At 45.5% G+C, this 17,127-nt stretch overlaps 1 protein-coding gene across 3 annotated transcripts in view; it reads left to right on the top strand.

The window, feature by feature from the left end:
• The first annotated feature begins 3,106 nt into the window (after window positions 1-3,106).
• STARD7 (StAR related lipid transfer domain containing 7) overlaps window positions 3,107-17,127 on the top strand; it is a 37,490-nt gene continuing 23,469 nt past the window's right edge. Inside the window, exon 1 of one of the 3 annotated variants that reach the window (XM_073325397.2) lies at window positions 3,107-3,640. In XM_073325397.2, coding sequence (XP_073181498.1) covers window positions 3,237-3,640 — 404 coding nt within the window. In that variant the 5' untranslated portion in view covers window positions 3,107-3,236. The remainder of the gene's footprint in view (window positions 3,641-17,127) is intronic. The other 2 variants (XM_073325400.2, XM_073325398.2) reach the window with 2 other exon arrangements.

Genomic DNA, 17,127 nt, shown 5'->3' with positions numbered 1-17,127 from the left:
GTTTGATCCTGCTCTCAGGGTGCACCTTTAGTGTGAGGGGACTATCAGGTGCTTAAGGAGTGCAGGGCCTTATGTTTGCTGGGAGCTGTTATACACAATGGATTGAATCTATCCCTTGGGCTGAGTAGAACACGGTCATAGCTGTGGGTACTATTAGATTTTAAATTTTATTAAAGCTAATGTTAAAATTATGTAATACACAGGTTGAGAAAAAAGTGTCTGTACATCTGGGTATAGTGCTTAGATTATCCACAAATACAAAGTTTGTTTTTAAAAGTCATATGATACATAGAATGCACAATCAGTAATAACCCAAATTTAGGTGAATAAATTTAAGAATACAGTTTAGGCATTAGCATCCAAGTAGTCAGGTACGTCACTCATGAAAAGTTGTACAGAGATTTGGTTGTGGAAAGCAAAATCTATCAAGGAGTGGAGATTGTCCCTCAGTAGTTGAGAATTAGGGTAGGTTGTCCATTTAGAAAACACAATCCATGAGGAAAGTATTTGAGTTACTTTTCCCACTGTGCTTCTCATCGGCACTCTAGCTCATCCCTCCTGATATTGCCGATGTCTGATGATGTGTTCTGTGTAGATGTCCGTCGAACATCTGATGGCGTCCAACACTATGAGTTGCCACATCAGCTGAGCGTAGCGTTGATTAATTCCGCATTCTCTCAACACTCGTTCCTTACTGGGATCCAATGCGTCCAAATTGTCTGCACCTGGTAACCTGTAGCTCTCAAGGTTTCGGCCAGAGGGGCGTATTTCTCCACCTTATGAACTTAGGCATCATGGAAGGCCAGAGTCCTGTTCTCAAAAGACACTGATGTCCACCATGATGATCTTCCGGTCCTCGTTGGTGATGATGATGTCCGGTTGTAGTTGGCTGTCGGTTCCGGAGATGGTGGAGTTCACAGCAACCTTCCCTACGGGTGGTGGGATGACCAGGTGATCTTGGATGGCATTGTGTCGCAGCTGCCAGGCTCTGGAATGGGGCTTGCAGCTACACAGGACGTGGGGTAATGTCACTGGCTTAGCTGCACTTCCTACATCGCTTGTCCCAATTCTTATGGTGGACGGCGCTGTTCAGCGGAACACAGTTGAGCCAGGCCTTGTGGATGAACCTCCAGTCTGCAAATCGGATGAAGCTGCCCCCGGGGAGGAAGTGGTTGCTGGCATCCCACTTGCAAGTCATCTCTAATGCCTTGCCCTGGTCTGGCTTCCGTTTTAGGTTTTCCACATACTGGCAGTGGATGGCATCTTTCAGGGTCCTCTCCACTAACCTGCTACCTAAATGCTTGTCTTTCGCTGAAGAGCAGGAAACTACGTAAGAACGGCCATACTGGGTCAGACCAAAGGTCCATCTGGCATCCTGTCTTCTGACCATGGCCAATACCCGGTGCCCCAGAGGGAATGAACAGAACAGGAAATCATCAAGTGATCCATCCCCTGTCGCCAATTCCCAGCTTCTGGCAAACAGAGGCTAGGGATGCCATCCCAGCCCATCCTGGCTAATAGCCCTTGATGGACCTGTCCTCCATGAATTTATCTAGTTCTTTTTTGAACACTGTTATAGTCTTGGCCTTCATAACATCTTCTGGCAAGAAGTTCCACAGGTTGACTGTGCATTGTGTGAAAAAAATACTTCCTTTTGTTTTAAACCTGCTACCTATTAATTTCATTGGTGCCTCCTAGTCCTTGTGTTATGAGTAAATAACACTTCCTTATTTACTTTCTCCACACCAGTCATGATTTTATAGACCTCTATCATATCCGCCCTTAGTCGTCTCTTTTCCAAGCTGAAAAGTCCCAGTCTTATTAATCGCTCCTCATATGGAAGCCGTTCCATACCCATAATAATTTTTGTTGCCCTTTTCTGAACCTTTTTCCAATGCCACTATATCTTTTTTTGAAACGGAAGGGAAGGAGGAGTTCACCCTCCGTTTACTTTTACTCAAGAGATAATAAAACTCTGAGATGGTTTGAGGGGTGGGATTTTGGACTCCAAGTAGTTGTCCCATTTTTCATAATGGCTTAATTTTCAGATTGCACCTTTCAGTGCTGACATACACCCTGTCTTTGTGAATAGATCGCTCCACTTGCCGTTGCTATGCAGCCACTTCTGGGGTGGCGTAAGACCGCTATCTAATAGTGTGCCCCAAAACTATAGGCAGCTGGCTGCAGTGACTAAGACGGCTAGGAGACAAAGGGAATCCGTTTGTTGAGTTTGCCTACAGAGAAAGGCAGAAGTGGGACTTTTCTAGCACTTCTCTAGGTACCACAGCAGGAAAAATCTACAAGGAGAGAAAAAGGGTGTATTGCCATCTCGGCCACGAGCTCTTCTTCTACCTGCAGCTGTGGGCGCCAGGCCCAGGCGGGGAGCCTGACCCTCAAGGTGTCCTCCCGCACCCTGGTTATGAGTGGCTCGGAATGCAGTCTGGCGGGCCCTGCTGAGGAAAGCCAGGCAGGCGGACACAACCAGGCGTCCTTGTGGCACCTTAGAAACTAACCAATTTATTGGGGCGTAAGCTTGCGTGGGCTAAAACCCACTTCCTCAGATGCCTGGAGCGGAAAATACAGTCGCGGGGGTGTGTGTGTGTGTGTATATATCTATAACAGTGTGGGGGAAATTAGTTTACGCGATGACCCCCCCCCTCCGCTCCCAGTCGCTATTCAGGCCTAACTGGAGGGTGCCCCCCCAGCGGTCCTGGGCAAGGGGGCACCCTGGCGGGGGCTGTTCTTTTCCGGCTGAGGAAGGGCCCCTTTTAAGCCCGCTACGGAGGGGCCAGGGAGGCTGCGGGGCCAGGCTGGAGAGCCTTGGAGGAGACGCCGCAGCTGCGAGGCACCCAGGACCAGGGGGGCTTCAGGGGCAAACCCTTCCCCGCCCCCGGGGGCAGGCAGCTCCCCGGCCGCCCCCGCGCGCTGCCGCCGCAGGGCCCCTCGCGCGTCTCCAAGGCGCCCGCGCTGGCTCACAAGGCGGGGGCGGCGCCCTCGGGCCCGCTCCGCGAGGGGCCGGCGCGTGCGCCGCAGACGGACGGCGCCGCGCACCAATGGGCGGCCGGGGGCCGGCCGGCGGGAGGCCAATGGGCGCGGCGGGCAGACCCGCGAGGGAGGCGGCGCGCGCGCGCGGTAGCGGTTGCGCTCCCGGTAGGCGGCAGGGCCTGAGGCGGGCTTGGCCCGCGCGCAGCCGGGCGGGTAACGGGCGCTGCTCCCTCGCGCTAGGCCGCGCGGCGATGTTCCACCCGCTGCAGCGGAGGCCGCCCGCCAGCATCTATTCGTACTGCGCCCGCTCGGCCCACTGGGGCGCCCGGCCGGGGCCCGCGCAGGCCCTGTGGAGCCGCTACCAGTGGCTGCTGGGCTGGCTCCGGAGGGAGCCCGAGGCATGCCCCGGCCCGCGGAGCCTCCTGTCCCTCCTGGCCAGCCAGTGCAGCTACGTGACCGGCCAGCGGGTGCGGCGGGCCCAGCAGACCGGGCAGCTCTACGGCGACATCTACTCGGAGCGGGCGCGCTGGAGCCTCTTCCGCTGCCTGTGGCGCCGCTGCCAGGCCCGCCACGCCGGCGCCTGCAAGCTGATGGCGGCCCTGGCCGGCGTCTTCCTGTGGGAAGAGGAGCGGATCCAGGAGGAGGAGTTGCGAAGGTGGGTCTCCCCCGGGCCGCCCCCTCCGCGGGCGCCGGCTGGTCCTGGGGCTGCCCGTGGTCGGGAAGAGGCGCCCGCGTTCCTTAAAACGAGTAGCCGCCGAAACTGCCCCGGTGCTGTGGGGACAGTCCCGATTTGGGGATTTTTTTCCCTATCTCGGCTCCTATTCCCCCCCCCACACACACACACCCCGTCCTGATTTTTCCACACTTGCTGTCCGCTCACCCTACTTAGTGCAGGGCTCCCCCCGCTCCCGCCCATGCACTGGACTGCCCCCCCCCGGGCCCATCTAGATATTTGCCTAGATTCACAGCAGGCGACATTGAAAGTGCTGGCGAAGTCCGCACCCAACTAAAGTTTCGTACAATGACTTGTTTCAGGGGAGCCGCCCGTGTTAGTCTGTATTCGCAAAACGGAGAGGAGGGCTTGGGGCACCCGAGAGACTAACCCATTTATTTGAGCATTAGTTAGTCTCTCGGGTGCCCCAAGTCCTCCTTTCCTTTGTACAATGACTTGTTTATATTGTTCTGTATACTATACAGGGAAAGGTGAGTGCAATGTTTCGATTCCAGTTGATTTATAGTTATATGGTAAAAAATGAGAGAGAAAGTAAACCATCAGTAACGGTGCTCTGTGACCCTTTTTTTTTTGTATTTTTATATCTGATTTTGTAAGCAAGTGGGTTTTAAGTGAGGTGTAACTCGGGGGCATGCAAGATCAATCAGACTCCTGAAAGGGTGACTGTTGTCTGGAAAGGTTGAGAGCCACTGCCTTAATGCACTAGAAAATGAAGGTCATAATTCAGGGATGGATGGATGAGATGACTGGCTAGATCCTTTCCATCTCTAGCTTCTGATCTGAAATATATCCATTCTTTAATAATAAGAGTAGGGGCAATTCATATTTTAAATATCTGATTAATGGTTTTGTGAGTGTTTGGGCCTCAGAAACATGGTTGAGGGGTGATATGTGATAAGATACTTTTGCTTGAAACTGCCTGTAGAATGAAGGATTTGAGGGAGGTACAGAGATTCAAGGTCATTCCTGTCTCAGTACTGTCTTATTCAAATGTTTAAACTTGTTGGCATCTTTTCTTAGAGGTTAAACACATTACGTTATGCAATCTATTAAATCACAAAAACCCTTAGAAATGAAATAACCCTTGCATTTGCACCCATCCTTGGTACTTTGTCTGTTAAAGGTTAAACAAAACCCTTCATGGCCTTTTATATATTTGAAATACTGAAAATGTGGTCTTTTTCCTATTTCTTTTGAGGGGCTCAAGTGTGTATCATGAGTCCTCTTAGGACCCAGTGTTGTAAACAGGTAGGCAGGTGGCGCCTGATCCAATGCCTGGTGAAGTAATAGGAATTTTTCCATTGACTTACGTGAGTGTTGGATCAGGCATACCATCAAGGCTACCCATGGGACCGTACAGTAGTTATTAACATGCTTAAATGTTTATGGGATTTGGTCTTTTAAAATTAATTGAAAGGCTGAGGTCGGTAATCTTCTAACAGACAGATCCATTCTTTTGTATCAGAAAGCTCATAAAACTTGTCTTACAACTTACAACAGTGATAAAATTTTTTTATATATTTGTGTGTGTGTGTATATATATATAAAACTAGCTTATGGAAGTCCTTAAAGCTGTATTGGTGAGACCAGCTACCAGTCATTCTCTTCAGCTTTGTGGTATTGATCACATATTATAGTTGATACTTTTCTACTGTCTTCCTCTTCTGTCTTGTGAGTTGCTAATATCACATTGTTTTTTTTACATTTAGATGCATAACCTGTTAGTTGGCCCATTAAAACTCTGTGAGATAGAGCTTTTCTACTTTTACTTCATATCTATTTTCCTTATTTTAATACTTAGTTTAATTTTGATGATTGTTGAAGGGGCTTTTCCCTTCCTTAGTTTTCAAAACATGGTTGTTTGTTTTAAAATACTATCAGGTTTGGTAGCAGGAGATAAACTGTTCCAGTAAACTCCAAAAAGTTCAACCATATTTCTAAGTAGTAGTCTTTTTTCCTTCTCTATAGAACTGACTTGATTAACTTTTTCTAGTACCAAAATTTCCTACCAGAGTGGATAAAAATTGATTATTTTTTAAATAAAAAAATCTGTTTTTTTATTTTGTTTAAATTTTTATTTTTAAAAATCTGTTGAAAATGATAACATATTTTGTATTAAATTCAGATAAGGCCCACATTTACTATACTCTCTTAACATTTAAATACAAAATAAATATGCTGAGTCCATGAACCTCTATCAAAACTTTGAGTTAAAAGCTGCTTTTCTCTATAAAGACAGGTTTCAGAGTAACAGCCATGTTAGTCTGTATTCGCAAAAAGAAAAGGAGTACTTGTGGCACCTTAGAGACTAACCAATTTATTTGAGCATAAGCTTTCGTGAGCTACAGCTCACTTCATCGGATGCAAAGCTTATGCTCAAATAAATTGGTTAGTCTCTCAGGTGCCACAAGTACTCCTTTTCTTTCTATAAAGACAGATGTTTTTCCCCCTGATTCTAACTTTTGAGGTCAAGCTATATAAATGTGGCACAGTAGGTCAGCCTAAGTAACTTAGGAGACTTTCATTTTCAAGAGACTTGGACTCCAGTGATTCACTCAGGCATATTTGAAATTTTTCCTGGGCTGACCTAAAATAATCAGTTTAGTTCACTGATTATCATTTATCACTCTGTTTTAATAAATGATTTATTTGTTGACATGAAACATGTTTTGGGTACATAAATTTCTCTTATCAAAACATTTAAAAGTTATTTTATTTAATAAAAATAAATGTAATATGCTGGTTTTGACCTATAGGTTTTTTTGTTCGTTTAGGTTTTTTTTTAATCCAGGGGATCATGAGAAGTTTGATTCCACAAGTTTGATACTGTATTATTCAGTACATCAAGTTCTTAATTTGGTAATAACGCTTAATGTCTGGTTAAGTCAAACCTCCCTTTTACCATGGCCCCCTTTGTAAAGTAGATTGCTTAAACCTTGAGTTTTTTATTTCTCCAAATGAATTGGTTTATCATGGATTGCCATTGACCCAAGAGGCTTCCTGGAACTAAAATGGGGAGTGTTTGGGTGAAAAAACCTTAATTTGGAGTTGTATCTCCTTTTTAACTCTACAGAGTGAGTTGAAAATGTTGTTCAAAGCTGTTTGCTTTTGCTTTAAAAAAACAAAACAAAAAAACCCCTGAATTTCTCTTAGTCCTGGTTCAGTTGCTTGAGGTCTGTGATGTCATAGTTTTACTAATTGTTGTAGATGAGGTAGACAAGACCTGAATTTTGAACTGTAGAAAGAAATGGATTTTATTTTATTTTATTTACATCATAAAGAAGTGCAAAAACAAGGGAGTCGTGGGCAGGGCAAAAACCCATTTCTGGAGTTCCTTTGCAGGTCACCTTTAAAGCCAGTTTCTAATAAAGTAAAAATTACTAATGGCTCTACCCTTTCTTGTGGGGGAAGTAATTCTTCAATAAAATCAGCTGCATACAGACTTCCTTGTTCAGTGTTTGTTTCACTTAATTTTAACTGGGAATTGTAGGAGCTTTAAAAAGCAGATTAAAAAACTAATTTATTTAACTGTATGATCTCTACTTCTGAAATGCTGTTCAACCACCAGCGTGCGCACAGCTGGGATTTTTTCATCTGAGACCTCAAAGCACTTGACAGTGTCATTCCCATTTTACAGATAGCCTTCCTGTTTGATCTCAGTCTGACAAAATCAGGAATGGAACCCAGGAATCAGGGTGCATTGATTTAAATCAAATGTGATTAAAATTGCGGTTCAGCAAGAAGAAAATCTTGATTTAAATCATTTTAATCTTGTTTTGCATTTGTACATCTTAATTATTTTCCTAAAGAAAGATTGATTCTCACTGGTTGGTAACGATTAAAACGTTTTGCAACATAATATAGTCTTCACTAACTGGTTTATTAAACCAAGGAATATTATCTGTAGTAAATAAAATGAAGGAATTTTTTCTGGTCACCATGTGTCTTTCAAAATTTCAGAACTTGTAGAGCTCATCCTCATGTCTCATTGTTCATGCACTGGAAAAGGAAAACAAACTTTCTTGCTTTTTCAACTCTGTTCAGAGTTGAGAAACTGATTCCACCTAGTAATTGAACTGAACTAATTGAATAAACTGAAATGAAGAAAACATTCCCTCTACATGTGCAGAAGCGGCTACTGCTGTCAAAAGCTGGGTTAGCACTTCAAACTCTGGTTCCAAGTGCTTAGCCAGTGACTTGCACCAGCTCAGTAGTTTGACTTTTTTAAAAACTTCAGCAGCAAACATGTGCCATTTGGATATTTTCATTTAAATGATTATAATAAATTAAGGCCTTAATATAGGTTTTCATATCATCAAATTTGATTTGGAAGTGGTTTATTATTTAAAAAAAAAGAAATATATTGGATTTAAATTAAAATCGGATTTAAATTAAAAAAGAAAACATTTTTAATTTGGCTCCCAGCAGCCCTCTTCTAGTTCTGTGCTGAGATGGTACTTTAACTAGCTGGTCATGCATGTACCCTTCCAAATGCTACAATTTTAACTCTCAGGCCTATGTCTGTTTAATACCCTTATGTGAATGTACTCCTCTGCATCATCCTGTTTTACTGTCACATTTCTCATGAAGTTTTAGAGCAGTTTAAATAAAAATAAAGATCTATTCATTAATAACTGATCTAAAACATTCAAATTGGTGTCTGACATAATAGTATCAAATCTAAATACAGATCTTGGACAAGAATTTGTAGTTGCATTTTAAGACCGCGTTCTCCTGTGGCAACTTCTGAAAAGGGGCAATTTAAGAGTCTCAGCATGCAGTGATGATCACGTTAGGAAGAAATGTAAAGAACATAGGTGTTTTTTAATGTACTGTACAGCACTAAGCGATATATAAACTTACATTTTTAAATAATGAGCAAGCAATCCAAAATTACCACAAATTCTATAGGCAGAGGTAGATTAGGGGTTTGTGGGGCCCTGGGCCAGAGCAAGTGTGGACTCCTCCCCACCCTTTCCTCCTGCAGACCCCTTCCCTCCTCCTCCCCCCCTCAGCTCCCCAGTGCTCCGCTTGGGGCCTTGTCCATTTTGTGGTGGGGGGTGGATATGCTGAGGCCCCTGGGCACGGGCCCTGTTGGCTCCATGGCTAATCCACCACAGACTATAGGTGGTGAATACTGGTATTAAACACTCCGTCTTATTCTTGGTTCCATCACTTTACTTGCTGTGTTACCTTGTGCAAGTGCCGAGTCGCTGCTCTTAAAAAATCAGCCCCCCTTCAGGATGTCTCAAGTTTGGCACCCCAAAAAATGAAGTATTCCAAATCACTAGTCAGTTTTGGAAAACTAGACTTTAGTGCCTGTTTCCCACCTTTAAGATGAGGGTAATAATTGTTACAGTTTCAGGGTAACTGCACCTGTATTCCTGCTCCATGGTCCCTCAAGGTTTCAGGCTTCCAGCCATCACCTCTCGTGGATAGAGACCCTCTCCCCCCTGACTGGGGGTTTTAAGGCTGCACCACTGATCTATACTGTGATATTCCCAGTAAGCCAGTCTGCCAAAAGGCCAACACCTGGGCTGTGCTTTACCTCAGAGAACGGTGCTGATGTTTTTACCAGTCACCATGCAGCTCTTCCAAGCAAGCACATGTATTAATAGGGCAAATGCATTACAGATAAAACATAAAAAACAATAAATACAGAGGCAGAAAAGAGGGGAGAAGGGTGGAGTAATCTTTGTAATTTTGGTGAAGGTGCAGAAGTCCAACACACAGACATGTTCTCAGTGTTGGTAATGTTATCTACATTGTGTCCTTAATACGGTAGATCAGCATGAAGTCCTGTTCTGCACAGCAATCCAGAAATAAAGGCTTAACTCACATTGGTAAGGTACTTTGAGCTCTTCAGATGAGCACTTCAAACAGCATTACTGTGCCTTGTTCTTGTACCACACAGTCTCACCTGCACCATGACTTCAGTAGGACTTTCCATGGTAAGAATGATGCTTTATTGTAAGTAATGATTTGCCTGTGCAGTGTGCTCCTTCATGGCAAGCCTCTGCACAGCTGTGTTTTTGCCTGCTGCACATAACTCCCATGTCCTGTTTTGTAAGGCTCTGTTCCGATGCCCACCTCTAAAAGATTATATGGAAGAACAGCATGAGTTAGGACTTGAGTTCTTATTCTCAAACTCTTGGTGTAGATCAGTGTGTTCTGTGGAGACCTCCCTTCCTGCTCCTGATTATGCGGGTAACTTCCCCTTTCAGACCACATTTGCAATCACATACCGTCCTATAGTATCTACAGCAAATGCCTACCTCAGAAAATAATCTTGGGGCAGTGTTGGATTTTGAGTTACCTCTTTGTGAAGAGTAGCAGCGGGAGATGAGAAGCAGCGAGCATCATGAGATCATCCGGCTCTGTGGGCTTCTAGCCGGTGCTCTGTGGACCATCACTTGGGAACTGGTGGGCTAGAGTGGCAGGCTTCATCCTGAATGTCCTTGGTTCTAGAACTCAGGCCTTTAATACTAACTTAGTATTCAATGTGAGGCCTTTTATAGAGAATAAATGACTGTCTGGAAAAGAGCCTGAGTTGAGGTGCTATAAAAAACCTTAAGTAGGTCTGTACTGAATATTCATTAGAAATCACGTTTCTCCTCCCTTCTTTCCCCCCATGTTGTCCCTCTACAGTAGCATCTGATTATCTTCTTGCGTGCTTTTTCTTCCTAAGTGGACTGTTTGGGAATAGTGACAGACCTTAGCCACAGCTGTGGATGTAATGGAGAGAGATGAACATGGGGTACAGATGATCTGACCTATATTCAGAGTGAAAGATGGTGAGAGTGACATGTCACCTGTTACATACAGGGAGTCTTCGGAATTATGTTGTAAGTTGAAACCGCTTTTCCCATAGGAATCAATGGTATGAAGGGGGGATTGGTTCCTGAACCAAGGCTTGATACACTATTTTCACCACAATAGCCCACATTTTTGTACTAAATGAATTATAGATGACTAATGTTGCAACATCAATGTATTGACTGTACACTGTATTTTGTAAACAGCATTCAAATAAACATATAAACTCACACATGCTGCACTGAATGCCAGCAACACGGGCTCAGAAAGCCAGGGAGAACGCACACATGCTGAGCCTCAGTCAGTCACTGTTGGCTTCCCAGCTCTGAGCTCAGCCAATCAAAAACAAGCGGCAGTAAGCTATCCTGCTTCCTCGAAGCCAATCAGAAGCGATCACTTCCTGGTTGAGTTATACTGGTATTGAGGTGGAAGTGATTCCAAGCAAACTTTATGCAAATCGAGCATTGTAAGGGCGAAGCAAGTATCATGGGGCGAAATGGGCAGTCAGTTGAAAAGCATCATCTGACGTAAGTCTGAGGACTCCCTGTATTTGGGAGCTTCCACTAGTGAGCCTTCAGATATCATAGAATCAAAGAATATCAGGGTTGGAAGGGACCTCATGAGGTCATCTAGTCCAACCCCCTGCTCAAAGCAGGACCAATCGCCAGCTAAATCATCCCAGCCAGGGCTTTTGTCAAGCCTGACCTTAAAAATATCTAAGGAAGGCGATTCCACCACCTCCCTAGGTAACGCATTCCAGTGTTTCACCACCCTCCTAGTGAAAAAGTTTTTCCTAATATCCAACCTAAACCTCCCCCACTGCAATTTGAGACCATTACTCCTTGTTCTGTCATCTACCACTGAGAACAGTCTAGATCCATCCTCTTTGGAACCCCCTTTCAGGTAGTTGAAAGCAGCTATCAAATCCCCCCTCATTCTTCTCTTCCGCAGACTAAACAATCCCAGTTCCCTCAGCCTCTCCTCATAGGTCATGTGTTCTAGTCCCCTAATAATTTTTGTTGCCCTCCGCTGGACGCTTTCCTATTTTTCCACATCCTTCTTGTGGTGTGGGGCCCAAAACTGGACACAGTACTCCAGATGAGGCCTCACCAGTGTCGAATAGAGGGGAACGATCACGTCCCTCGATCTGCTGGCAATGCCCCTACGTATACATCCCAAAATGCCATTGGCCTTCTTGGCAACAAGGGCACACTGTTGACTCCTATCCAGCTTCTCGTCCACTGTAACCCCTAGGTCCTTTTCTGCAGAACTGCTGCCGAGCCATTCGGTCTCTAGTCTGTAGCGGTGCATTGGATTCTTCTGTCCTAAGTCCAGGACTCTGCACTTGTCTTTGTTGAACCTCATCAGATTTCTTTTGGCCCAATCCTCTAATTTATCTAGGGCCCTCTGTATCCTATCCCTACCCTCCAGCATATCTTCCTCTCCTCCCAGTTTAGTGTTATCTGCAAACTTGCTGAGGGTGCAATCCACACCATCCTCCAGATCATTAATGAAGATATTGAACAAAATCGGCCCCAGGACCGACCCTTGGGGCACTCCGCTTGATACCGGCTGCCAACTAGACATGGAGCCATTGATCACTACCCGTTGAGCCCGACAATCTAGCCAACTTTCTATCCACCTTATAGTCCATTCATCCAGCCCATACTTTAACTTGCTGGCAAGAATACTGTGGGAGACCATGTCAAAAGCTTTGCTAAAGTCAAGGAACAACACGTCCACCGCTTTCCCCTCATCCACAGAGCCAGTTATCTCGTCATAGAAGGCAATTAGATTAGTCAGGCATGACTTGCCCTTGGTGAATCCATGCTGACTGTTCCTGATCACTTTCCTGTCCTCTAAGTGCTTCAGAATTGATTCCTTGAGGACCTGCTCCATGATTTTTTCCAGGGACTGAGGTGTGGCTGACTGGCCTGTAGTTCCGAGGATCCTCCTCCTTCCCTTTTTAAAATTAGCCTTTTTCCAGTCGTCCGGGACTTCCCCCGATCGCCATGAGTTTTCAAAGATAATGGCCAGTGGCTCTGCAATCACATCCCCCAACTCCTTTAGCACTCTCGGATGCAGCGCATCCGTCCCCATGGACTTGTGCTCGTCCAGCTTTTCTAAATAGTCCCGAACCACTTCTTTCTCCACAGAGGACTAGTCACCTCCTCCCCATGCTGTGCTGCCCAGTGCAGCAGTCTGGGAGCTGACCTTGTTCGTGAAGACAGAGGCAAAAAAAAGCATCGAGTACATTAGCTTTTTCCACATCCTCTGTCACTAGGTTGCCTCCCTCACTCAGTAAGGGGCCCACATATGTGAAGCATCGAGTCTTGAAACCTGACAAGCCCCAAGTTAGCTGCCCATCAGGTCATGTGGGATGTGCTGTAAGAAATACTATCTGCTGGAGATGAGTGCTTTACTGATGGTACCATCTGTGGAGTGGTAGATGAGAAGTGCCTGCATAAATTGTCCAGGGAGTTTCTGATTCCCTTGGGAGCGGTGGGAGCAGATTCCCAACCAAGAAATGCAGAACTCTTGGAATTTTGTTTGGAAGCTCTATTGCACGTCTGCTGTAATTCTGGGTTTATTTTTAGGTTGTAAATGCTGCAGCAGGGACTGTCTCATTCTGCAGCCTGTTTGCTGGGCACCCTAGCAGTGCAGCCAGAGTATTTATTTGCCAGCCAGAAATTACTTTATAGGGGAGTGTAAGCTGTTGCCTCTCTTTGGTAATGTGTGCAATATGATTGACCTTTGCAGATTGCTGCAAGGCAAACAGTGACCCAGGGAGGGCGGGGCCTAGTTTGAGAACCTTCTAAACTGATTCTGCCAAGTTGGTTTTATAGACACTTTATCTGTTCCAGGTGCTGGCTGAAGTCTGGTGCCAAGGTCAGAAGTGATTTATATGATTTGTAGAAATACAAACTGCAGCCAGGCTTTTCCCCTCCCTTCAAAAAACAAATTAAAAGGGAATTTTTAAGGAAACTTAGTCTCCCTGCTGTCCTGGCTATACTTTGCTTTGGGCAACTGCATCCTGCCTACAGCTCTCCCTTCAATTGAATAAGATTCACAGATTCCAAGCCAGAAAGGATCATTGTGATGATCTGTTCTGACCTCCTGTATAACACAGGCCAGAGACATTCTCTGAATTAATTCCTAGAGCAGATCTCTTAGAAAAACATCTGGTCTTGATTTAAAAATTGTCAGTGGTTGAAAATCTACCATGACACTCGGTGAATTGTTCCACTCGTTAATTACCTTCATTATTTAAAATGTACACCTTATTTCTAGTCTGAATTTGTTTAGCTTCAAATTCCAGCGTTTGGAGTACCTTTCTCTGCTAGTTTGAGGAGCCCATTATCAAATATTCATTCCCCATGTAGATACTTAGACTGTAATCACATCACCCCTTAACCTTCTCTTTGTTAAGCTAAACATACTGTAAGGCAGGTTTTCTAATCCTTTAGTCAGGGTATGTCTACACTGCACAGTTGTCGCCAAAACTTATGTCTTTTGCGGGTACTTAACGTGCGCGCGCACACACACACACACCCCACCCTCCCTGCGAAAGACAAAAGCAGCAGTGTGGAAGTATCTTGTCAGCAAAAGAGCCAACAAAATACCGCAAAAGAATGTTCACAAATGCTGACTTTTAGTGACAAGGTTGTGTTGACATAGCCTTGTCGCTAAAAGCTGCGTAGTGTAGACAAGCCCTCAGTCTTGTGGCTCTTCTCTCCAATTTTTCAACATCCTTCTTGAACTGTTGACACCAGAACTGGACACAGTATTCCAGCAGCAGTCACACGAATGCCAAATGCAGAGGTGGAGTAACCTGTCTACTCCTGCTCAAGAGTCCCCTGTTCATTGATTGCATTAGCTCTTCTGGCCACAGCATAAGATTGGAATCTCATACTTCATCTTATTATCCACCACAACCCCCAAATATTTTGCTAGTCACTGCTACCCGGGATAGAGTCCCCCATCCTGTAAGTGTGACCTATGTTTTTTTGTTCCTAGATCTATCTATACATGGACATTTTGCCATATTAAAATGCATATAGTTTGCTTGCACCAGTTTACCAAGCAATGCTGAAACAGTGACCTGTCCTCTTCATTACTTACCACTCCCATAAGTTTTGTCATTGATAATTTGGTTTTCTTCCAGGTCATTGATAAAAATTTAGTTAGTACAGGGACTGATCCCTGCAGGACACTACTGGAAACATACCCTGTTGAAGACAGTTCCCCATTTAGAAACATCTTGAGACTTATCAGGCAGGTTTTAATCCATTTAATGTGTGTCAATTTAATTTTATATCATTCAAGCTTTTTTTTAATCAAAGTATCATGGAGTACCAAGTCAAACACCTTACAGAAGGTACATCAAAATTAACCTTTTTCAGCCAAACTTGTAATCTCATCCAAAAATATATCAAGTTAGTTTGATGTGATCTATTTTATATAAACTCATGTTGATTGGCATTAATTATGTTTCCTGTTTTACTGCTTTCTTAATCGTGGGTTGACTCCTTTGTCAAAACTGTTGAGTAGTGTCCGCTCTGCTTAGGTACTCGTATCGCACTAATCATCTGGGGAATCGGTGCATCTTCCAGAGGCACATAGTCATATGCCTGGCATCTGTTGCACATGATGCCTCTTCCATTCCTCTCCTCTCCCAAAGGGGAAAACTGAGTGTTGCACAATGCTTTTATTAGTCAAAGCAGGCAGCGTGTGCCTTGCTTTTGCAATGGGAAGTGAGGCTTGCAATAGTTTTTAAATCATGTGGCAGTGAGTTCCATAGTCTTATACTGGTCTTTGAGATTGTGCAGGAGACTAACTCTATCCTTGCATTGTGCAGGGCTACTGTGCCATGGGAGGGTGAGGATGACCATGGTCATGATCTGATTGTGACTATCCCATTCCCAAACTATTAAGGTCTTTGAAGATAAGGACCGAGATCTTGAACCAGGTGGGATAGTCAGGGGAACCAGTGTAGAGAGTGCAGAACTGGATTGCTGTCACCATGTGATGTTAAATCCCAGAACTGATTGCCAGTTGATGTTGGAGATGGGGAGTGATCCTCAGCCTGTAAAGTGGTTTGGGTTCCTTCTTAATAGCATCTTTCCCTCTGGTTGCAGCTGAACAAGTGGTCTTAATGCTGCTTCCTGCTTTGAATCCCCTAAGATTGCTGCTGACGTCATTCCAGATGGGCAAGAGAGAAAATATATTGTAAATCCAGAGCTACTGTGAATCATCCATGGGTTCCCATTATCTGGCTGTGTGAGCTAAGGCAGGCTTTCACCCAGCAGTCAGAATGGAATGCAATCCTCTAGATATTTGTGTGTTACTGTAGTGCCTAAAGGGTCCTAAGCAAAATCAGTACTCCATTGTGCCAGGCAGAGCACTGACAAAGAGTAACTGTACACTCTTTGGGGCGGGGACTATCTAAATAGACAAGACACTGTGTGAGAGAGGAATGAGGATTATCCTCACTTTACAGACTAGGAACTGAGGCACAGAGAGGGGACTTGTTCAAGGTAACACAGACAGTTGTAGCCTTTCTATCCATATGAATCCTCAGGAACCCAGATCTCCTGAGTCTTAGCCATATGGCCTTAGTCACAAGACCAGCCTTCTTAGTTGCATTAAAATTAAACTGGGCATCTTAATTGGCCCAGATTGAGTCTTTGCCCACAGAATCGAGTGGCTAAGGGAGGATCATCCCCCTCTTGCTGGCTATGAGCTTTTCTGATAGGCTAGGGAGCCCTGCTAAGCCTCTTCTTTTACCGTGTAATTTGATCACAGCTAGTACGTGTGAAGTTTCTCTATTACACTCTAGTTCTATAATAAACCGGCAAAAAGACTATTACAGGGGAGCAGCTGGCTAAGATCAAAGGGAATTTCCATACTGGAAGAGACCAACAGTCCTTTGAGTCCACTCACTGTCTCTGAGAGTGGTGTGTGCCGGATGCTTTAGAAGAGTGGTCTCCAACCTTTTTATGCCCAAGATCACTTTTTGAATTTAAGGGCAACCCAGGATCTGCCCCACCCCTTCCCCAAGGCCCTGCCCTTTTCCCAAAGCCCTGCCCCGCTCGGTCCATTCCCCCTCTCTCTACCACTTGCTTTCCCCCACCCTCACTCACTTTCACCGGGCTGGGGCAGGGGGTTGGGGTTCGGGAGACGGTCTGGGCTGGGGCCAAGGGGTTCGCAGTGTGGGAGGAGGCTCTGGGCTGAGCTGGGTGCAGGAGGGGGTGAGGGGTGCAAGCTCTGGGAGGGTGTTTGGGTGTAGGAAGGGGCTCTGAGCTGGGGCAGAGTGAGGTTCAGGAGGGGATGCAGGGTGCTGGCTCTGAGAGGGGGGTCAGGGCTGGGGCAGGGGTTGGGGTGCAGGAGGAAGTATGGGATGCTGGCTCTGGGAGAGGGCTCAGGGTGCAGCAGGGGCTGGGGGTGGGGTGCAGCCTCCCGCTGGGTGTCACTTATCATGGGCAGCTCCTGATCAGCAGCGCAGCGAGGCTAAGGCAGGCTCCCTGCCTGTCCCGGCCCCACGCTGCTCCCGGAAGGGGCCAACACGCTTCTGCGGCCTCTGGGAGGGGAGG

This window comes from Lepidochelys kempii, chromosome 26 (assembly GCF_965140285.1).
Source record: "Lepidochelys kempii isolate rLepKem1 chromosome 26, rLepKem1.hap1, whole genome shotgun sequence".
NCBI lineage: Eukaryota > Metazoa > Chordata > Testudines > Cheloniidae > Lepidochelys > Lepidochelys kempii.
The sequence above is the reverse complement of the archived record's forward strand: the minus strand, read 5'-3'. Positions and strand labels throughout refer to the sequence as shown.